At 39.4% G+C, this 23,959-nt stretch overlaps 1 protein-coding gene across 3 annotated transcripts in view; it reads left to right on the top strand.

Moving 5' to 3' along the window:
* RABGAP1L (RAB GTPase activating protein 1 like) overlaps positions 1-23,959 on the top strand; it is a 689,539-nt gene that overhangs the window by 488,109 nt on the left and 177,471 nt on the right. For all 3 annotated transcript variants that reach the window (XM_082612933.1, XM_082612934.1, XM_082612935.1), the window contains exon 18: positions 12,452-12,493. In XM_082612933.1, the coding sequence (XP_082469059.1) occupies positions 12,452-12,493 (42 nt within the window). The remainder of the gene's footprint in view (positions 1-12,451; positions 12,494-23,959) is intronic.

The raw sequence follows: 23,959 nt of genomic DNA, 5'->3' as shown, positions 1-23,959 counted from the left end.
GGTCAGGCAGTGGAGAGAAAGAGGGAGCTGCCCCATCTGGAGATTTTTAAAGTTTTGTAAATTCCTGTAATTAGTAATATTCTTCTTATACCTTGACAGAGACATGGTGGGCAACAGTGGAGTTGTTTACCTGGTTTAAGTTTTCAGACTCTTTTTCAGTGCTTTCCTCTTGTATCTCTTCTATGTCTACTGTCCCTAGTGTTTAAGCTTCACCAACATTTATCCATATACTGAGTGAGGACAGAAGAAAGAGAAGGGGTCTCCAAAGATGAATACACTCACTAATGGTTTCCCACCATGACACAAACCTCAGGACTTCAGCCATGGAGGGGTAAGAATTAACTATGCAGGACATTCCCTGGTGTGTTAGTCTAGGTGCAGCCATTCACTGGATTCATCAGCCAAGCAAAATTACATACAATTTCTTTTTTTTTTAACGTTAACAGCTTATTCATTTTTAAAATAAATTTATTTATTTATTTATTAAAATGCCTCTAACAAGCACATCTTATTTATTAAAATTTATTTATTTTATTTATTAAAAAATTTTTTAAAATTTATTTAGTTTTATTTTTGGCTGTGTTATGTCTTTGTTGCTGCGCACAGGCTTTCTCTAGTTGCGGCGAGCACGGGCTCGAGCACTCTTCGTTGTGGTGCGTGGGCTTCTCACTGCAGCGGCTTCTCTTGTTGCGGAGCACGGGCTCTAGGCATGCGGGCTTCAGTAGTTGTGGCACGTGGGTTCAGTAGTTGTGGCTCACGGGCTCTAGAGCGCAGGCTCAGTAGTTGTGGTGCACAGGCTTAGTTGCTCTGAGGCATGGGGATCTTCCCGGACCAGGGCTCGAACCCGTGTTCCCTGCATTGGCAGGCGGATTCTCAACCACTGTGCCACCAGGGAAGCCCCTACATACAATTTCTTGAGGTTTTTAAATCCTCTCAACTGTATATTTGACTGAAAATTCTTGAGTTTTGTTTTTTGGTATGATTCTGCTTTGAGAGTACTTAAAATACCAGTTCCTTTTTATCTCTGAAGACCGTGATTAATGTGTAATTGTTTTTGTTTTCTTGATGCACTATACCCTAGTTTTCAGATTTGGAAAGAAGTGATGAACCTTCTGGGACAGAAAAAGATGAAAGATAACATGTGTGTATTTTAGTGTTACTCTCCAGGAGCTCAATTTTTATATTTAAAAAGGAACTGAGCATAACATGTTTATCTTTCCAAATAACCTGAAAAGGAGGCTCAACAACCAAAAAAACAAAGTATGTAGTTAATATCAAGGAATTGTGGAAACAAATTAGTTTGAAGAACATTTCATGAATTTTAATTCTCATTCAAGGTTTTTTTCCTTGATCCTAACAACCCTATTCATTTCATCAATTCATTCAACTAATTCTGAGCACCTACTCTGTTCCAGGTAGTGTCCCGAGAGATGGAAATATACCAGTAAAGACACAGGCAGGGTTCTGCCCTCATGTAACTTACAGGGAAATAGAGACCGGTAAATGAGTAGTTACACAGCAGTAGAATGAGTGCTGTGATATGGAGAACATAGGTGCTTTTAAAGATCACTACTGAGGGGTACCTAACCCAGCAATGAAAAGCCAAAAAGCCTCCCAGAGGAATTAGTGTCTAATCCCAGACCTAGACAAGGGGAACAGTAACTAAGAGAAGAGGGAAGAATGTTCCAGGTAGAGAAAAACACCACACAGTAAGGTCCAGAGGTTCAGGGCATGGTCTAATATGGGGGAATTCCTTGAAAAGAACCTATTTTTCATTTCCCTATAACTATGAGATGACTAAGGAGGGTGGGATTTGGGGGGAGTGGGTACCACCAGTGAAATCCGTACAAGCAGCAGCAGGGGGAAGTGCCATTTCCTCTTGACATCGTGCATGATGGTACATGACACAGTAGCAGCCTACTGAGAGAGTTATCAAGGAAGACCTTATAGTTTACCGGTAGGTCTAAATCTTCCCGTTGGGATTCCCTGGGTTAGCACTGTAAAGGAAAAAACCCTGCTTTTCCCTCCTGCTGTAGGGTAAAATCTCAGTTCAGTGTTATCTCCTGTGTTTCTTCTCTGTGTGTCTCCTTTGCTCTCATACTCCTAGCACACTCACACAGAACACTTCACTTCTGACGCTTTTAGTCTCCAAATGTGTGGATCTTTTTCCCCACACCAAGCAGTTCTCTGCAACACTACCTGGGTGTCCTACAATTTAACTCAATTCCAACACTATCTACCTGGATATAGTGTCAGATCCCACAGGTTAAAGGCTCAGTCCCACAGCACTGTGCTTCCACCCTACTTCAGATGCCAGTTGCAAGTAATAGGTCCCCAGGTTACCCACAATTCTGTCCATTTTGGCTACAAATCAGAGGTTCCCATGACCCCTCCCCAAGTTCAATTAATTAGCTAGAGGGGCTCATAGAGCTCAGGGAAACATTTACTTACCTTTCCCAGTTTATTAAAGGATATGATAAAGGATACAGATGAATAGCCAGATGAAGAGATACATAAGACAAGGTCTGGGAGTGTCCCAAGCACAGGAGCTTTTGTCCCCACGGAGTTTGGGGTACATTACTCTCCCAGTGTGGATGTGTTCGCCAACCTAGGAGCTCTCCAAATCCTGTACTATTGGGATTTTTATGGAGGCTTCATAACACAGGCTTGGTTGATCATTAACTTCATTTTCAACCCTTCTCCCTTCTCAAGAGAGTGTGGGCCGGGTCCGGAAATTCCAAGCTTCTAATCATAGCTTGATCTTTCAGAGACCAGCCCTCATCCAGGAGCCATCCAGGAATCCACCCACAGTTCTTGCTTCACTAGAATAAAAGACACTCCTGTCACCCAGGAAATTACAAAGGTTCCGAGAGCCCTGTATCAGGAACCAGTGTCAAAGACGAAATATTCGAGCAGAGGTGCTCCGAGAGTTCTTATCACTTTGGAAATTACAAGGGTTTCTGGAGCTCTGGGCCAACAACCCGGGCAGAGGCCGGGTTGTATTTTCTATTGTCTCACAAGCATATATTTAATGCCACTCAAGTTGATATATTAATATATACCTTGTAATGATAAATTGATACACTCTCATGTATCTCTTAGCTAATGGTCTTCTGGAGCCATGTTTAGTCTGAAGATGCAGTATTAAAATATCTACATTGTTAATTCAGCTAACCTTTAAAATAATCTTATTCTGACTTTAAATTAATAGCTTCAAATTTGAGGAAAATGTATAGTGTACCATGGTCATTTCAAACACTATCTCCGGAGACAGACTGCCTGTCTTGAATCCCAGCTTCAAGCATTTGTGTGTGACCTTGGGTGAATTAATGAATCTTCAGCAATGTGTTTCAGCTTCTGCATCTCTCATACATCTACATCTGTCTCATCTCTCATTTTTTTATTTAAAAATTTTTTATTTTAAAAGAAAGGAGGGGGTGTAGGTACAAGAACTGTAACAGAGTTTCTATACCTTCTGGCTTCTGGGTGAGTTGGGTCAGTGGAAACTCTAGCAGGAGATTGGAGGAAGGAGAGAATCAAGATCAGCTGGTAGTTAGGAATTGGTGAGAGTACTTTGTCCTTATGAAGGGAATCAAAAACACCCCCTGCAGGGGCTTCCCTGGTGGCACAGTGGTTGAGAGTCCGCCTGCTGATGCAGGGGACACGGGTTTGTGCCCTGGTCCGGGAAGATCCCACATGCCGCAGAACAGCTGGGCCCGTGAGCCATGGCCGCTGAGCCTGCGCGTCCGGAGCCTGTGCTCCGCAACGGGAGAGGCCACAACAGTGAGAGGCCCACGTTCTGCAAAAAACAAAAAACAAAAAAAACCCACCCCTGCAGCCTGGGATCACTGACTGATAACTGTAGCTAGAAGACAACATAATCCAAGGCACATCATGACTTGAGGGGATTTGAGGAGAACAGAAAGGTGATTGCCAGTGTTCATTGTCAGTAGGACATCTTTATAGGAACTACAAAGTGCTTTCCAGGTCACACCTCTCCGTTTTAAGCAGGGGTGATATGTTGTCTGTTTACATTTTTATCTCCTATCCTAGTCTGGAAGTCCCTTGGTAGAGGGATGATTTACCCATCCTTGTAAACATACAAGTGCTTGTATATACTAAGCAGTTCTCAGAATTCCTGGTACACAGATTTTATGAATACTTGTCAAAAGCTATAATTTAATTTATTTATAATTTTATAATTTATAAATTTATAATTTAATTTATTTCTCTTATTTTATATGCCTTGCTTCTGAAAGGTTTACTTAATTCAGATGACACTAACCTCTAAGAATTCTCTCCAGAGTCACTCATAATTAAGGACTCAGACTTTATAGATATACCTGTTTCCAGTACTTCACTCAAAAAACAAATCCAAGTCAAGCAAAGATAATCACCCACAACCAGACAGATGCATTCATGTTACATTTACTTTTCATCCCTCTCCATTCTTGAACTCTTCTTCACCACTCTACTTATGAAAAATTAACAAATGATTCTATAACAAAAATGGACAATATATAATACAACTGGGGGAAAGGAAGGGTGGGAATCATCCAAGTTTTGTTATATTTTATATTATATTAGTGAATTAGTAGTAGACATAAGGGAGGACTTATCCATGAGGGTTTTGAAACATTAGGACTTACAGTGAATTTGTATGCAAGGCTGCTGTGAAAGTCCCTGAAATCTTTTTTTTAAAAGCTCCTTCTTGGTTTTCAGTGCTACAATCCTGACCTCTAGTGGGCATCCAGAAACAAACCAAAAGCCAAAACATCACATCATTTTACTTATTACTCCATCAAAGTCCATCATTTAGTCATCCTAAAAAACTGAACTTGTAAAGTGCTTACAATACGAGAAACACAGAATAAAGTAAAATACATTTTGGCTGACATTTACAGTATTCTTGTTATAGGACCTATATTTAAGAGCAGCCAGTATTTACTTCTTTATATTTGCATGGTAATTATCTGTCACTCTTTTTTTTGTGGAAGAAGATGCATTACTTTATAGATCACAGAAGTAAAAATTTAACAAAGAGAAGCTGAAGGGTTTCTTCTCAGGTTACCTGATGTGCATAACAAACTACATCAAACCTGAGTGGCTTTAAAACAATGATTTTAGAGCAAGACATAGTGATATTATGTAGCCTCCTGATATGATGCGCTGACACAACATTGCTTCTGTGGTATTTGTGCCAAGAATACATAATCTAAGTTTAATCATAAGGAAACATCAGAAAAATCAAATTGAGGGACATTCTACAAAATAACTGGCCAGTAGTCTTAAAAAAAAGTGTCAAGTTTGTGGAAGACAAAGACTGAAAACCATCCCAGATGAAAGACTAAGGAGACATGTGGGAACAGATGTATATGTATGACTGATTCACTTTGTTATAAAGCAGAAACTAATAAAAAAAAATGTTCTCTGAGAAAAAAAAAAAAAAAAGAAAGACTAAGGAGACATGACAACTATTGGATCCTGGACCAGAAAAAAGACATTAGTGGGACATTTGACAAAATTTGAATATTATTTTCTTGGTTTCGATAGTTATACTATGGTTATGTAAGATGTTAACATCTGATAAAGCCAGGTGAAGGGTATGCAGAAACTCTTGGTCCTATTTTTGCAATTTTTTTCTAAACCTGAAATTATTTCAAAATGAAAGGGGTTTAAAAATTAAAAATAGCCATTTATTTTGTTGACAATTTCATAAGTCAGGAATTTGAGAAGAATTTAGCTAATGTGCTTCATCTCTGATCTACATGGCATCTGCTGGGGCACCTGAGGCTGGAGGATTCACTTTCAGGATGACATCTTCACTCACATATCTGGCACCTGGGTGATCCTTGCCTGTCTTTCTGTGCATGGCATCTTGTCCTGCAGGTCCCTTCTTTTTTTGGCCTCTTAGAGCATGGGAGTCTAAGTGTAATTGCACTTCTTACATAGTGGCTGGCTTCCAAGATCAAGCGCTCCATGAGATAGGACGTGGAAGCTGTCAGTCTCTTATGAGACCTGGGCCCAGAGTACTGGCATAGCTTCACTTCTACCACATTCTGTTGGTCAAAGCAGTAGCACAGTCTTCCCTGATTCAAGAGGAGAGGTTCAAGACCCCACCTCTCAATGGGAGAAGTGTCCAAGAATTATGACTATCTTTAATTCATAACAGATATCTCACCAAAATCTGCCTGACTTTTCAGTAGAGGTGGAATCAGTGAAAGAAGTCACAGTTTTGTTTTTTTGGGGGGTCGGGCATACATAAATTCTAGTCTTGTCTTTACCATTTACTAAAGTGTGATGTCTCCTAACCTCAGTTTCCTCATTTCTAAAATGGTGGCAGTAACACATATGCCACAGAGTTATTGAGAGAATTAGTGAAAAAATATACATAGAAAATGTAAGATGTGGCAGACAATAAATATGTGAACCTAATAATACTCACTAGCATTTACTGAATACTTAGCCAGTGCTCAGTTCATTTGATATGCTTTTTATATGCTGTCTCATTTATTCATTGCCCCTTCCTCAGGTGACGTGTCCCATTGTTGGATGGGCCAAAAAGGGCAGCACCTATTTCCTCTAGCTTTAGTTGTATTTGCCTGCGAGCCTGCTCCGTTTACCTGGTTTGATAATTATTCCCTGCCTTGTTTGGATTTCCATTTCCACATACTACTTTTATTTTGATCCCTAAGGACCCAGGTGCTGAAGCACTTCTGGCACTTTTTGACACTACCTTTTCAGCATTTGTTCTCCGTGCTGTCAGTGAAGTTTCTGACAGCTTCTCACACAATCTGTCAGCCCCCTGTGAGCCCACGATTGCCTGCTCATCAGAGCCAAAATGTTCAGTGTCTTTGTTTCAGGGAGTGCTCTGCTGTCAGCCTTCCTTTATGCAAGATTGTGGGTGCTCAGTTGTTGGCCTACCCAGGAACACGATGATCTGCACTTTGGAGCAATTATTTAATTTGGGGCAATTACTTGTAGGTGTTCTTCAGAGTGAAGGTTTTGCCAGGCTGTGACTGAATTTTGAAACAGCAGCTTCCCAATCAGTTAAGGAACTACTCCTTCACACACACAAGGCTGATCTCAGTCTGTTGTCACTGGAGGAAGGTGGTGACCCTTTCTTTTCACGGCAAGCTGAGTTTCTGTTGCTTCACATCCCCCAAGCAGTCAGCTAATTTTTGTCTGTTTTCAGTATGGAGACAAATAATAAAATTTGGTTTTGGTAGAAGTCACCTATTTGTTATCTTTCTCCTCCCTGCTCTCAAAATGTACTTGCCTTTTTTTTTTTTTTTTTTTTTTTTTTTTTTTTTTGCGGTACGCGGGCCTCTCACTGTTGTGGCCTCTCCCGTTGCGGAGCACAGGCTCCGGACGCGCAGGCTCAGCAGCCATGGCCCACGGGCCCAGCCGCTCCGCGGCATGTGGGATCTTCCCGGACCGGGGCACGAACCTGTGTCCCCTGCATCGGCAGGCGGACTCTCAACCACTGCGCCACCAGGGAAGCCCTGTACTTGCCTTTAAATGGGAAGAAGCACTTTAATCCTTTCGGAATTAGAGGCCGCATTAAATAATACCCAGCTAAGTGATTCATTCATTCATTCATTCATTTATTCCTTGAGCCATCTTCTCTAACTTAGTGGTTAAGAGTATGAGTTCTAGAGTTATACTGTGTAGGTTTAAATGCACTTAATAGCTGTGTGACCTTGGGAAATTTAATTTGACTTCTCTAAATCTTAATTTTCTTGTGGGTAAAATGGAATTTCAGGTTGTCGTGGGATTAAGTAAGGACATGTTTTTGTTGTAATTAATTTAGATCTTGGCACATAGAAAATATTCAGTGGATGTTGTCTCATTTATTATCTTGCACTTGGAGTTAGACATTGCACTATAAATAAGCTGTAACGATGTATTTACTTGTTGTTTTTACTCTTAATAACTCTGCAAATGCTTTAACCCTTTCAATCCTATTAGGAACACTTATTTACCCCTCAGTAACAATCAAAGTGCTACAAATTACATATTCCTGAAGGGGAAACATCTTGAAAATATATAACATTTTTTTTCTTTCTTTCTTTCTTTTTTTTTTTTTTTTTTTTTGCGGTACGCGGGGCTCTCACTGTTGTGGCCTCTCCCGTTGCGGAGCACAGGCTCCGGACGTGCAGGCTCAGCAGCCATGGCTCACGGGCCCAGCCGCTCCCGGCATGTGGGCTCTTCCCGGACCGGGGCACGAACCCGTGTCCCCCTGCATCGGCAGGCGGACTCTCAACCACTGCGCCACCAGAGAAGCCCAATTTTTTTCTTTTAAAAATATATCTCAGCTCAATTAGGCAAAAGTTGGACCATGTAAAAGTAGGTGGACAATAAAATAATGGGGGATTTAGTTCATATGGTAGCTTGGAAGAGTGAAAGGTGGTTCGCTTATAATTTACTTCATTGTTGGCTAGCAGGCTGAGGACCAAAGCTTGCATTGACATTGTCATCTTAAAAACAACCTATTGGAACTTCCCTGGTGGCACAGTGGTTAAGAATCCGCCTGCCAGTACAGGGGACAGGGGTTCGAGTCCTGGTCTGGGAAGATCCCACATGACATGGAGCAGCGAAGCCCGTGCGCCACAGCTACTGAACCTGCACTCTAGAGCCTGCGAGCCACAACTATTGAGCCTGCGGGCTGCAGCTACTGAAGCCCATGCGCCTAGAGCCCCTGCTCTGCAACAAGGGAAGCCACCGCAATGAGAAGCCTGTGCACCGCAACAAAGAGTAGCCCCAGCTCGCTACAACTAGAGAAAGCCCACACGTAGCAACGAAGACTCAACGAAGCCATAAATAAATATATAAATAGATAAGTAAATTTATTTTTTAAAAAAAAACTATTTGTAGTGCCCAGATGTTGGCCTGAGGAAGGTTACTGTAATTTAATGATACCTCTAATTGTATCCCTAAATGGGAATAAGTCTTATTTAAAAGAGAAAAATAGATATTTTTAAATATCTGACTAAAGTTGCCTTTTTTATTCTCTTCTTAGGAAATCAGGATACATTTTGTAGTGAAGTAAAGCACTGGGTAGAATAGCAAGTTTTTCCTGATTCCAACAACTTAGAGGTCTAAAAATACCTTTGTTTGCACAGTCTGGCCACACTATTCTACTTTAGTTGAAGGTTTATGAAGTCTTTACTTTTCTTCATTTTTGTGGATAATATCTAGGGTTTCATGTAAGCAGGTGCAATAATACTTTATTATTATGAACTTATTTAAAGAGTTTACATATATAAAATTTTCTGATAACTGAAAGTTACCTCTTTAGCTTCCCAAACTTAAAGAAAATCTACTTTTTATTTAAAACACAGACTATGCTCCCTTAAGCACGATGTTTCAAATATAATGTAAGTGTTTGTTAACATTGCTGAGATTATCACAGTGAACTAATGTTAACTATTGAAGGGCTATTGGCTCCACTAAACGAGCCCGGACAGCTACACATTTTTTTTTAAAGTTTATCTTCTGTTTCTATCAGATCTAATATTTTGATTCTGGTAACTATCGCAACAGGCTCTGTCCCTAACCCTATCTTCCACATACTTTGTCTTTTACTTTGCTACTTCTGATATCTGTAAACTATAAAATCGTATTACCAAACTAATTCTAAGTGTAAATGAAATTAAAATTGAATAAATTTTTTTCCTGGTATTAGCGAGAGCTATTTTGGCTATCTAGAGATTTTTTTTTTCTCCAAGTTCTTGTTTGTGTTTTCTATAGCTCAGCTGTCCAATAGTTTGACTTTGAGATCATTGAAAAACAAGGTTTCTTACTGTCATTTGATGGTGATTCTACAAATTGGTCTAGTTAGGTCCATATGGAAAAGAATAAATCCCAGAAAATTTGGGGATAGCTAGTATAGTTCATTCATTTGGTCATCATATAAGCCCTTATTAAGTACATTACACCAGCACTGTGTGGTGAAAATGCCCTTAAACTACACATTAAGAGGCTTGGCAAATGATCCTAGCCTGCTACTACTAAATGCATATATAACCTTAGGCTAGTCAAGTTCATATTCTGAAAAATGGGAATCATAATACAGGTTGTTATGTGGATCACTGAGATTTCACTCTTCCTGTGAAAGCAAGCAGGCAGGGGAAATTTTTGGCAGGGAGGTCGAGAACATAGCAGAGTTGGTTTAACATGGAGTGGAATACCCTGAAGGGGTTTGGGAAGGAGAGGGAAGAGTAGGAGACTGGTTTAGGAGAAAGGATCGGAACTTTTTTTTTTTTTTTTTTTGCGGTACACGGGCCTCTCACTACTGTGGCCTCTCCCGTTGCGGAGCACAGGCTCCGGACGCACAGGCTCAGTGGACTTGGCTCACGGACCCAGCCACTCCATGGCATGTGGGATCTTCCCAGACTGGGGCATGAACCCGTGTCCCCTGCATCAGCAGGCGGACTCTCAACCACTGCACCACCAGGGAAGCCTCAGGACCAGAGCATTTTGAGGATTAGAGAACGAGAGACAAGAGATGTTTATATTGCCAGCAGTGACTAGAAAAACAAGAGCCAGAGACACTGTAGGTTTAGTCCTGATGGCGGCTTGATCAGCACTCAGGTTGTGAGGATTCACTATGCCTAGCTGCTGTGACGTGGGGCTGGAGGATACGTGTAGCAGGGCCTACAAGTGGGCAACAGCTAGCGGGTGAGGACCCAAATTTAGATGAGGAAAGCAAATTCTGCTTAATTGTAACCCATGTTCTTTTGATTGTGATTGTGGTCTCCTTTTTTTTCTAATTGTGATTAAAACCAGTCTAGAATCCTTGTTTGGAGTGGTGATGCACTCTGTCAATTTGATTTTGTCTCCTGGCCTGATTATACTTCCTACTGCTTTCTGATTCTTAAAGGATTAACTGAGTACACCCAAAACCTTCAACCAAAGATTTTGTGTTTATCATTCATCCCTTCTTACTATTATGTCATATGTTTGGTAGTTGAATATGAAAGATGAGCATATTATAACAGGAATGCACTCTAATTATGAAACTGAGCAGGACCCTCTGGGACTCCGGGGCACAGAAACCTTTCTGCGTCCCATGTTCCTTGTTTGCAGGGAACGTGACCTTCCTGAGTCCCAAAAGGCAAATTCCAACAGTTGCTAATCAGAGAAGGGAGAGGATTCAGAGATGAGGGAGGAGCACCAGAGAAGGCCACCTGAGGCCAGATTAAAGAAACCAGAGAAGCCCATCAAGAGATTACCTGAGACCAGATTAAAGGAGTGTAGACCTTGCACACACCCTAATCTTATCAGCAACCCCACCCTGAACTATTGCTGTAAAACTCACCAAATCCTCCCAGTTGGGACACACAGTTTTTCAGGGCAGGAGCCCGCTGCGTCCCCCTTTGCCTGGCAAAGCAAAAAGACTATTGTTTTCTACTTCACCAAAAACTCTGTCTCCGAGATTCAATTCGACACTGGTGCACAGAAGCCGAGTTTTCAGCATCAATTACCTAGTCCTAATTCTTCTGATTTTGGAGACAGTAAAAGGATGGTTTATTAAAGGTTCTTTGCATAACACATCTGGTACAACTCTATATCCAGAAGGTAGATAGATTATATTTGTGACCAAGCTGAAGAGGGCACATCAAATAGGCCCTGGACTTATGGGAGATGTCAGCACAAATTTGAAAGGTCTTTCTTCTCATGTATGATGACTTGCATGACAAGGAAACTGCGTATTCTGTGGCAACTTTGTTTCTGACTCTGTCATCTTGAGCGTTTGAGATTCCTGTCTCTTGACTTTAATATCTCAATGTTTCTTCAGTCATTGGGCTGAACTCAGAGTCAAAATTCAGCCCCAGTATGGCTTCTTAACAAACTATTTAATTTCTTTATTCATGAAGAAATGTTGCTCTGGTTGTCAGGAAAAAAGGGACAAGGGAGTCTAGCAAATAGCTCCTAATTACCACCTCTAGTTGTACACATACTACTTGAAAGCAAGCACTAAAAAAACAGCAAAGCAATAAGAACAGTAGTGGAAATCCAGTGTGATGCTTACTATTCCCCTCATAGAATCTGTCCCAGTTATCAGCAACACTATTTTTCTTTGTTTTGTTTTGTTTGCCACTGTCAGTTTAACCACATCACACAGGTAAGACTTAAAAATTTCAATTAATAATTTTAGACTTCGGTGTCACTGCCATTTTGATCAAGGAACTTGACTTTTGCAAGCCCTGAGCCAATTTGTTGTAAAAACAATAATTTTATGTGAGCATTAATTAAATAGCACCTAAAATTTATAATAAGCCTCTCAGAGAAGAAAAAATACCTTTAGAAATCTCATGTTTAATTATTATTGTATGTGAAAATGAAAACAGATTTTATTAATGATATACAGAAGTCTTGGGAAAATACTTAATCAAATAGTGATAGATGTGACAGTATTGATTTTGACTCTCTTTTTCTATTTCAGGGTTTGAACATAATCTTTCATGTAGCCTTGGCTCTCCTAAAGGTAAGTCTGTTTTTATGTTTAAGTTACCAAACTGTCTTACCTCTCTGCCCTTGGAACTGGGCATCATTCAATTTACAGCCTTTGCCTCATTCTAGATTCTTGAAAACAAGAAAAAAAATGACTTCTCTGAGGAACTCTGATCCTCTCTCCTTCCCCCATCCTTTTTTGTTGTTGTTTATTTCAAGTTTGGTTTTCTTATAATCCATTTAATCTTGCTATCACAGCACTTTTTCCAGTAAGATAAAAATATTTCCATTCATTCAAGTTGTATGATATGAGAAAAAAACATGTTTTCTGTCAAAATAATGCCAGCTTTCTTCTTAAAACACTTATCATAATAACATCCCTAAGGGTACCTAAACATATAATTGAATTATTAGAAAGCTTCTCTAATACACTGACTAAAAAAGAAACTGCTACATTTCAATTTGCTGATAGCTAGAAATTTATAAGACATGTTAGAATTCAATTATAATTACCTTGTTGGATTTTATATCAACATATCAGTACAGTTTTAAAAGTGTGGAAACAGCAAGACAGTTGCTGCAGAGTTGATGAAAATAACCTGGTTGGTTTTTGTCCTTCAGTTAAAGATGAAGTTCTGTTATTGAAGGTGATAATTGCCTTGTTTATAAAAAGATACAAGCTCACCCTTTTCCCAGTAAAATGTAATGGTTAAAATTGCAGGCACCGGACTCAGACAGATTTGGTTCTAATATCAGCTCTAGTATGACTTTGGGCAAATTACTCAGACCCTGAATTTTGAGATAATAATGAAAACTAATTTATAGGATTGCTAAATGATATGATACATAAAACTCTCTTAACGTAATGTCTGGAAAATTGTATCGCCTAATAAATGGTAGCTGTTATTATTGTGATTACCATTATATTGACATAGTAATTCAGAATTTGTTACTAGATTCTTCCAATTTTTTCTTCCAGATTTCCCAAAAGGTAATAATCTGAATCTTCAGAGAAGCTCTTGATATTTTAGGAGAGGTTCCATACTTAACCATTAAATGCCTTGATTCAAAACAAAGGCATCACATAATATAGGCCCTATGCAACTCAAAATGTGGGCTGCTGCGCCTCATCTCTTATTCTGTTAAGCATTTGTTTTTTATGAAGTTCGTAAACTGTACTTCAAACTTTTCATTAAATCATTTTGAGTTTAGATATGAACAGTTCATATGACAAAGTTGCTTTAGAAGTTAAGGAAAATATTTTAAATATTTTCAATAAAGTAACAAGCGTCTTTGTGTATATCTTTCAATGAAATCATGGATCTCCACCTCATTTTTTTTTCTTGTCATTAAAACAAATCAAAACCAAAAGATGCTTTCTGCAGAGGGCTGGAATAGGACTTTTAGACTGCCTAAGCAGTGAAAGTATTATGTAATTAAGACTAAAAACAATATTAAACCATAAAGTAAGTATAAGGAAGTCCAACAGAATTTTGATTTTTCCTATCATGTCTAATTTTTTTGTTTCAGATATTACATCTTTCCCAAAATGCCTTTTCTCATTTTTAACGACCTTTCTTTACTAGTGCTCTTAGCCCGTGCTTAATCTGTCTTTTGCGGGTAACCCAGGACTTTGCCTCTGGATATCAGACCTGTACTCCATGTCAGCCTAATAATTTATTCATCTGATAAATTATCCCCCTGGTTGACAGGTTTTGGGGGCTTGATTGTATTGTTTTCATTTATTTATGGCCATGTTAACCCAGACATGGCCTGTGCAGAGGACATTCTCTGGCCACTGGGCAGAAAGGCTTTTGTATCTTCCTAGCAATGCATGGATACTCATCTAATATCATCTTGGAGAACGTCTAGTTAGAGAAAATAAAAAGGAGAGCTTTCCCATTACTATAGGTTTATATTTATCTCTCTTCCTTGTTTGAATCCTGGAGCTGACCTCACATAGAGAAAATACATATATAGGCTGCACTGAAGTGTACTTAATTGATCTGATTGCCCCACCTAGAAAAAGAATACTCCAAACACATTTGACAGTGACTAACTTTCAGCTTCTAATCTATCAGATAAAAGAATATAAACTTGTTTATATCAGAATAACACAATTAGGGATAGTTCAAAGTGCTTATGAACCCAGCCTAACTAATTTGCAGTATAGCTGCAGAGGGACTTTAGATTTCTCTGTATTTCTTGTGATGAGGGAAACCAGAAAGGGAAATAACATTACTTGAGCACTTACTTTGCGCTAAGTGTTAACGTAGGTTATCTCATTAGCACACATCAAATGTGTTATTTGTAGGAGAATCATGAACTGTGTTAGAGAAAACTATCTAATTCTCTTCCTCAGTTGATTATTGAGGGAGCCAAGGCCCCAGATGGCCTAAAATCTTTTGGCTTAGAAAAGGCAAAGCTGAATTTATCATTTTAAACAGCATAAACATAGGTAAATGTCTCTATTGCTCAGTATGGTTTACAGACACCTACTTTCTGAATGGGAGCTACTTCCTTTTGGGTTAGAAACAGTCTACCAGGCAGCTAGAAAGCTATTGAGCTAAAAGAATGATTCGCTCTAGTAGGTAGCATCATTAAATCATTTAGGATGTTGGCAGTGTCCACTAGGTAGGTTGGATATATTCCTAAAAATCTAGTTCACTTATTATATGAAACATTCAGTAGTCATAGCTTAGTACATTATAATAGATTGGAGATAATCAGTCAGAATTAATCTTAGCCACTTCATGTTGGCAGAGAAAATTTCCAATCAGAATAGGCTCTTTGCTTTCCAACAATGATTAAGAAGTAAATGACAGAATGTTTTTCTCTCCCCCACCCCCAAGCTCATTTTTTGTCTTACATGTGCTGGGATTGACATACACACACTACTATATATAAAATAGATAACTAATAAGGACCTACCATATAGCACAGGGAACTCTACTCAATATTCTGTAATAACCTATAAGGGAAAGGAAAAAGAGTAGATATATGTATATGTACAACTGATTCACTTTGCTGTATACCTGAAACTAATGCAACATTGTAAATCAGCTATACTCCAGTAGAAAAAGAGAAAAGTCCATTCATAACCCTACCCCAGAGGTAACCATAATAAAAATTGGGTATAAAATCTTTCTCCCATGCTTCAGTCTATTGAATATGTAAGCATGCATTACCTACCTACATATACACATAAGTGTATGTATAAACAAATATGTTTTAATATGGCTTTGAGGGTTACAGATAAGATGGGGAGGTAGTGGGTAAATCTAGAAGAACAATGTGAAAGGATGAACATATTTATTTTCTTTAAAAGAATGCTGTTGAACAAGACTGTTTTTCATTTAATAATATATTATGCATATCTTTCCTTGTCACTACACACATGTAGTGGTTAAAAGCATGGATGCTGGAGCCAGACTGGTTGAGTTTAAATCCCATCTCACACAATTTATCCAGTGATCTTAGGTAAATTACAGGTTCTCCATCTTTAAAATGGGGAGGTTAGTAATACCTATCCCATAAGATTGTTGTTCAGGTTTAATGAGTTAATATACAGTTGGTGCCTGTAACTTAGTAAGCACTGCAGTGCACCCAGGTGCTATTATTACACATAGAATTTGCTTAGCCTTTTAAATGGCTGCTTATTTTTCTGATGTATCATAATTTATTTAACCATTTTATATTTAATTTTTATGGACATTAAAGTTGTTTCCAGAGTTTCCTGTTAAGCAAAACTGTAACAAACATCCTTAAACGTCTATCTTTGCATACTTATCTAATAATATCTTTAGGATAAATTCCTAGGAATGTAATTGCTAGGTCAAACTATAATCACATTTTAATTTTTGATGCATATTGCAAAATTGCTTTCTGTTAGCAACCATACTCTTGAAAAAACAATATTTCTAAATATGCACTTTTATGGACCCTGAAAGCAAGTTTTAAAACAAAGCAGCTTAAAAAGTAATTATTAATGATAATTTGTTTCATTGTAAACAAATGAAACTCCTCAGACAGTTTTGAAGACTCCAATGTTATGTTCTTTTGTTTAGAAACATCTAGATTTTTTAAGGAAGTCAGCTGATCCTGGCTAAATTTTAGAAGAATGAGCCTTAGCTTGGAGCGGCTTTATGTATTACATGAAACTTCTTAAGTATATATCTTTGATGTTTTTGGCTTTTCAACCCTCTCCGCTATGGTGTGTTTCCTTATCATTCTATTGAAGCATTTTTGGTCGTCACTAATGAAATCTAGTAGACATCTTTCCACTTTTTTTTTTTTTTTTTTTTTTTAGTTTCTGCTTTATAACAAAGTGAATCAGTCATACATATACATCTGTTCCCACATCCCTTCCCTCATGCATCTCCCTCCCTCCCACCCTCCCCATCCCACCCCTCCAGGCGGTCACAAAGCACCGAGCTGATGTCCCTGTGCTCTGCAGCTGCTTCCCACTATCTATCTACCTTACGTTTGGTAGTGTATATATGTCCATGCCTCTCTTTCGCTTTGTCACAGTTTACCCTTCCCCCTCCCCATATCCTCAAGTCCATTCTCAAGTAGGTCTGTGTCTTTATTCCTGTTTTACCCCTAGGTTCTTCATGACATTTTTTTTTAATTCCGTATATATGTGTTATCATACGGTATTTGTCTTTCTCTTTCTGACTTACTTCACTCTGTATGACAGACTCTAGGTCTATCCACCTCATTACAAATAACTCAGTTTCGTTTCTTTTTATGGCTGAGTAATATTCCATTGTATATATGTGCCGCATCTTCTTTATCCATTCATCCGATGATGGACACTTAGGTTGTTTCCAGCTCCGGGCTATTGTGAATAGAGCTGCAATGAACAATCTTTCCATTTTTATCTAACTTGATCTCTCACCAGTTATCAAAGCAGCATGACATAGCACTTCCTTTTCTCCTCCTCCCCCTCTTCCTCCTGAGGTCAAATCCCATCTCTGACAGTTTATCCAGTGATCTTAGGGAACTTAACAGTTTACCCATCTTTAAAATGGGGATATTAGTAAAACCTATCACATAGGATTGTTGTTAGAGTTTAATGAGTTAATATATGATTGGTGCCTGTAACTTAGTAAGTACTACGTGCATGCAGGTGCTATTATTACACGTAAAGCTTCTCCTCTTCCTCCTCCTCCTCCTTTCCCTCTCCCTCCCCTCCCCCTCCCTCTTCTTCTCCTTCTCTCCTTCTTACATTCTCCTTTGGCTTCTTATTTTTTATCTCCCTCTCTGCTTCTTCTCATTTTCCTTTACTCACCCCTTTTTTTGTCCCTAGTCATCAATTTGGAATACCATTGACCTTCAGCCTTTATTCTGTTAATGTTACACATCACACTGATTGATTTGCAGGTGTTAAACCACCCTTGCATCCTTGGGATAAATCCTACTTGATCATGGTGTATGTTTTTTTAATGTACTGTTGAATTTGGTTTGCTAATATTTATTTATTTAGTTAGTTGCACTGGGTCTTAGTTGCAGCAGGCAGGGTCCTTAGTTGCAGCTCTAGGGCTCCTTAGTTGCGGCTCACCTGCTCCTTAGTTGTGGCAGGAGGGCTTCTTAGTTGCAGCTCACAGGTTCTTAGTTGCGGCATGTGAACTCCTAGTTGCAGCATGCATGTGGGATCAAGTTCCCTGACCAGGGATCGAACCCAGGCCCCCTGCATTGGGAGCATGGAGTCTTATCCACTGCGCCACCAGGGAAGTTCCTGCCAATATATTTTGTTGAGGATTTTTGTATCCATGTTCATCAGCGTTATTAGCCTGAAATTTTCCTTTTCGTAGTGTCTTTGTCTGGTTTGGTATTAGGGAAATGCTGGCATTGTAAAGTGAGTTTGAAAGAGTTCCCTCCTCTTCAGTTTTTTGGAATAATTTGAGAAAAGTAGGTATCAACTCTTCTTTAAATATTTGGTAGAATTCACCTGTGAAACCCTCTGGATGTGGACTTTTTTTGTTGAGGGTTTTTTGATTATGGGTTCAATTTCATTACTAGTAATCAGTCTGTTCAGATTTTCTGTTTCTTCATGATTCAGTCTTGGAAGATTGTATGTTTTTAGGAATTTATCCATTTCTTGTAGGTTGTCTGATTTGTTGGTGTATAATTATTCATAGTATTCTCTTATGATCCTTTGTACTTCTGTACTTCTTTGTACAGAACTTTGTACTTCTGTGATATTAGTAGTAATTTTTACTCTTTCATTTCTGATTTTATTTATTTGGGCCCTCCTCCTTTTTTCTTGATGAATCTGGCTGAAGGTTTATTGATTTTGTTTATTTTTCTAAAGAACCAGCTTTTAGTTTTATTGATCTTTTCTATTTTTTTTTCTGGTCCCTAATTGTATTTTAAATTAATTTTAATAATTTTGTCTAACCCTTCATATATGCTTTGTAAGTGATTAATCCACTACCTTTAGTATTTGTTTACCTTTTTTGGTATGATTTTTACTTTCATATGTTCTCATTATTAGTGCCTTTCCTTTTTAGTTTAGGGAAGTCCCTTAAATATTTCTTATAAGGCCAATTTAGTGGTGACAAACTCCTTTAGCTTTTGCTTATCTGGAAAACTCTTAATCTCTCCTTAAATTCTGAACAATAACTTTGCTGGATAGAGAATTCTTGGTTGGCAGGGGTTTTTTTCTTTCAGCATTTTGAATATGTCATGCCACTCTTTTCTGGCCTGTTAAGTTTCTGCTGAAAAAAATCTGCTGATGGCCTTATGGGGTTTCCCTTGTAAGTAATAAGTTGCTTTTCTCTTGCTGGTTTTAAGAGTCTCTATCCTTAACTTTTACCATTTTAATTATAATGTATCTCAGTGTGTTTCTCTTTGGATTCATCCTATTTGGAACTTTCTGGGCTTCCTGGACCTGGATGTCTTTTTCCCTCCCCAAATTAGAGAAATTTTCACCTGTCATTTCTTCAAATAACTTTTCTGGCTTTTTCTTTTTCTCCTATCCTCTTGAGATGCCCTATCACGTAAATGTTATTTCACTTGATCTTGTCCCAGAGGTCCCTTAATGTTTCCTCACTTTTTAAAAAAAATTTTTATTTATTTATTTTTGGCTGTGTTGGGTCTTTGTTGCTGTGCACAGGCTTTCTCTAGTTGCGGCGAGTGGGGGCTACTCTTTGTTGTGGTGCACGTGGTTCTCATTGCGGTGGCTTCTCTTGTTGTGGAGCACGGGCTCTAGGTGCGCAGGCTTCAGTAGTTGTGGCACGAGGGCTTAGTAGTTGTGGTTCCCGGGCTCTAGAGCACAGGCTCAGTAGTTGTGGCGCATGGGCTTAGTTGCTCTGCGGCATGTGGGATCTTCCTGGACCAGGGCTTGAACCCATGTCCCCTGCATTGGCAGGCGGATTCTTTTTTTTTTTTTTTGCAGTACACGGGCCTCTCACTGCTGTGGCCTCTCCCGCTGCAGAGCACAGGCTCCGGATGTGCAGGTTGAGCGGCCATGGCTCACGGGCCCAGCCGCTCCGTGGCATGTGGGATCCTCCCAGACCGGGGCACGAACCCATGTCCCCTGCATCGGCAGGCAGACTCTCAACCACTGCGCCACCAGGGAAGCCCGGCAGACGGATTCTTAACCACCGCGCCACCAGGGAAGTCCCTTCCTCACTTTTTTTTTTTTTTTTTGCGGTACACGGGCCTCTCACTGCTGCGGCCTCTCCCGCCACAGAGCACAGGCTCCGGACGCACAGGCCCAGCAGCCATGGCCCACAGGCCCAGCCGCTCCACGGCACGTGGGATCCTCCCAGACCGGGGCACGAACCCACGTCCGCTGCATTGACAGGTGGACTCCCAACCACTGCGCCACCAGGGAAGCCCCCTTCCTCACTTTTTAAAGTTCTTTTTTCAGTTTGCTGCTCTGTCTGGGTGTTTTCCATTGCTTTGTCTTTCAGCTTACTGATTTGTACTTGTATTTCATCCATTCTGCTGTTGAACCCTTCTAGTGTATTTTTCAGTTTAGTATAATTTTTGTTTGATTCTTTCTTATATTTTCTATATATTTGTTGAAGCTCTGTCTGTGTTCTTCTATTCTTCTCCTGAGATCAGTGAGCATCATTATGATCATTATTTTGAACTCTTTATTAGGTAGATTGCTTATCTCCATTTCATTAAGGTCTTTTTTTCTGGGGATTTGCCATGTTCTTTGGTTTGGAACATATTCCTCCATCTCCTCATTTTGCCTGTCTCTCTGTGTTTGTCTGTATGTATTAGGGAAAATGCCTATCTCCCTCTTGAAGTCTTGAAGGAGTGGTCTTTGGTAGGAGCTGTTCCTTGTGGCCAAAGAAGCACAATCTCCGCTGGCCACCAGAACCAGACCCTCTATGGGTATCTGTCACGTGGGCTACATGCACCTGCTGCTTGTAATAGGGCTGAGGCTGCTGTGAGGGGAGGGTGGAGTTCCAGGTGCTCACCTGCTCAATTGTGCCTCATCTGCTGCACAGGGAGAGCGGGGCTCAGGGCCCTGGCCCAGCCTGGTTTCTGCTGGTCTGCTATGCAGGGAGGGCAGGACTCAGGGTCCTCACCTGTCCCAGCTCTGTGTGGAGTGGGAAAGGTTAAGAACACTCACCGAACCAGTTGTGACTCATTTGCTGTGTAAGGGGGGCAAGGCTTAGGGTGCTCACCCAGCCCAGTTGCACCTCTATTACTTCTGTGCTAAGGTGGGACTTGGGAAGCTCTACTGTACTGGTTGTGGCTCAGTCTCTGCACAGGTTGGGTGGGGCTCAGGACACCCACCCAGGCTGGTTGCCTCTAGGCTACTGCATGGGGAGGGTGGGGCTCAGGACCAATTGTGACCCAACTGCTGCATGGGGAGGGCAGGGCTCAGGCTGCTCCAGAACAAAGTGGAATAAAAGTGGAAAGAGCCTACATCTTTCTCTTGTTCTTGATCTCATTTACTTTCTTTCAGAAAAGTTTTATTCCTTAGATCTCCATTTCTGGATTACCACTACCACTACTATCATCACCACCTTTTTCTGCCACATGTGGTAGTAGTTCAACCATATTAGGGTGATGAACAAATTATTTGCTAAAGATCAAAATTGCCATGCATAAGGAGTAGTGAAGCTCTTCCCCTTATTCTGGCGAAACCTTCATTGTACTCTTATATGTGATCTTTGTGTTTGTCATCACTGTGATTCAGACTAGATTTATAGGAAACTCCAGTACTTTTTTTTCCAGCTATATTGAAATATAATTGACTTTTTTGCTGATTTTATTATTTTTAAAAGAAGAACCTTTGTGTATGTCTGGGCGTATGTAATCTACTTGCTTAAGTAAAAAACTTTTTTCTCAGAGCTTATTCATTTGTCCCTGCCTACTCTGTTTACTTCAGTATTCAGCTTTTAGGAAGAAATAATTTCACATTACATGAGAAATAGAAAATATATTTGTGTTACAATACATTTTTTTTTCTTTTTTTTCCAGTTCAGCTTGTGTGATTCTGATTTGTATGTCAAATAGAATCCAAATGCTTAACTGAAACATCTCTTTCCTCAAATAAACTTCCCTCATATCAGTAGCTTGCTACTACAAGTTTTTATGTCACTGAACCTTCATTCCAGAAATCTGTCTGGAATTCCATTGGAGAAATAACCATTCATATTTCTTATTTTGGCCTTCTTCAAAAGCTTCCAGTTTACCCTGCTGTCAGTAGGCTGGAAGCTCTCTCATAAACCATGCCCTGTGTGTCCTATCCTGCTTCCTTGTCTAGTGTCCCTTCTACAGCTAAAATAACCTCCTACCATTCCTTTTTGGGACTTCCTTGTTTTCTCACCTTTAATAACCTGTTATTTTGTAATCTTCCACTTGCTATCTACCAACTCATCTTCCATTCCCTATTCAGAACTCTCCTAGGACACATGAAATGCATTGTATACTAATAACATTTGTTCATTTATTTGTTCATTCAGCAAATGACTTTTGAGCACCTATTGTGAGCCAGACCCTGTGCTTAATGATATGGATACAACAGTAGACACATAGTCCCTTTTCTTAAGTTGTTTAAAGTAGTATCTGACAGTCCTCTTAATGCATGTGAACAAATAAAATCTTTTTCTCACTTCCCTTCTCCTCCCTCAAAAAAAAAAAAATCTTCCCACCAATCTACAGTAAGACTGTCCCAATTTATTTTAGTTATGTCACAGTATTGCAGGTCCCTACAGCAGTATAACTCAAAGTGATTCTTAACCATTAGTATCCTCCAGAATCACCTAAGTCCCAAGGAATTTGTTTAAATTGAACATTTCTGAATGTCTTCTCTCACCCATCCCTCACCCTCAAGATCTGATGCAGGCAGTTCCGGAACCAGAAGGGTAGGGATACTCCTGAGTTACATAGAGCAGGAATTCTCGGTCTTAACTCTACATCAGAATCTCCTGTATATTAGAGTTAGCTTTAAACATTTTCTGATTCTGAGTTGTACAGAACAATTTCACTTGAATATCTAGGTGGGACCCAAGCATCACTATTTTTAAAAACTCCCCAGGTGATCCCAGTGTGCAGCTAAGCATCTACTACACTGTGATCAAACATTCAAAATTAAATTATCTAAGCAAAGTGGTAGTGAGGGAACAAGGAGAAGAAAACACATGTGCAATTAGAGGAAGCATTCAGTCACACTTAGAAAATGGCTGGTCCTTATTTTCATCATTAGCAATTGCTAAAGTGTCTGTTTGGTCTCTGTGCTCCTCCATCTCCATGCCCGTTTTTTAGGATTGTAGAAATTGCTCAGTGGGGCCTTGAGGTTCCTGAGGAGTATATTAAGGGAAGCCCCTTTAAAATGGAGACAAAAGAAGTACCTGGGTTGAGGTGTGGATTGTGATTCAGCTAATTCATGGTGAATTACCAAGGGTTGCTTTAACCAGAAAACCTAATTTATAAAGCATAGCTCATCCACTGTTAGTATCTTCAAACCAGGAAAAGAGTCTTAATAGAGAACCCCAAAATTCTAAAATTAGGCCTTGTTCATATATCCAGGGAAGATCATAATTTGAAAAGATACATGCACCCCAATGTTCATTTCAGCACTATTTGTAATAGCCAAGACACGGAAGCAACCTAAGTGTCTGTCGACAGATGAATGGATAAAGAAAATGTTGTGTGTGTGTGTATATATATATATATATATATATATATATATATATATATATATCTCCACACACACACATGGACATATATATATATAATATATACACAATGGAATATTACTCAGCCATAAAAAGAATAAAATAATGCCCTTTGCAGCAACATGGATGGACTTAGAGATTATGGTACTAAGTGAAGGAAGTCAGAGAAAGACAAATATCATATATCACTTATATGTGGAATCTAAAAAAATGATACAAATAAACTTATTTACAAAACAGATAGACTCACAGACATAGAAAACAAACTTATGGTTACCAAAGGGGAAAGTGGGAGGGAGAGATAAATTAGGAGTTTGGGATTAAAATACATATACTACTATATATAA

This window comes from Mesoplodon mirus, assembly GCF_964341445.2.
Source record: "Mesoplodon mirus genome assembly, chromosome: 3".
Classification (NCBI taxonomy): domain Eukaryota; kingdom Metazoa; phylum Chordata; class Mammalia; order Artiodactyla; family Ziphiidae; genus Mesoplodon; species Mesoplodon mirus.
The sequence above is the reverse complement of the archived record's forward strand: the minus strand, read 5'-3'. Positions and strand labels throughout refer to the sequence as shown.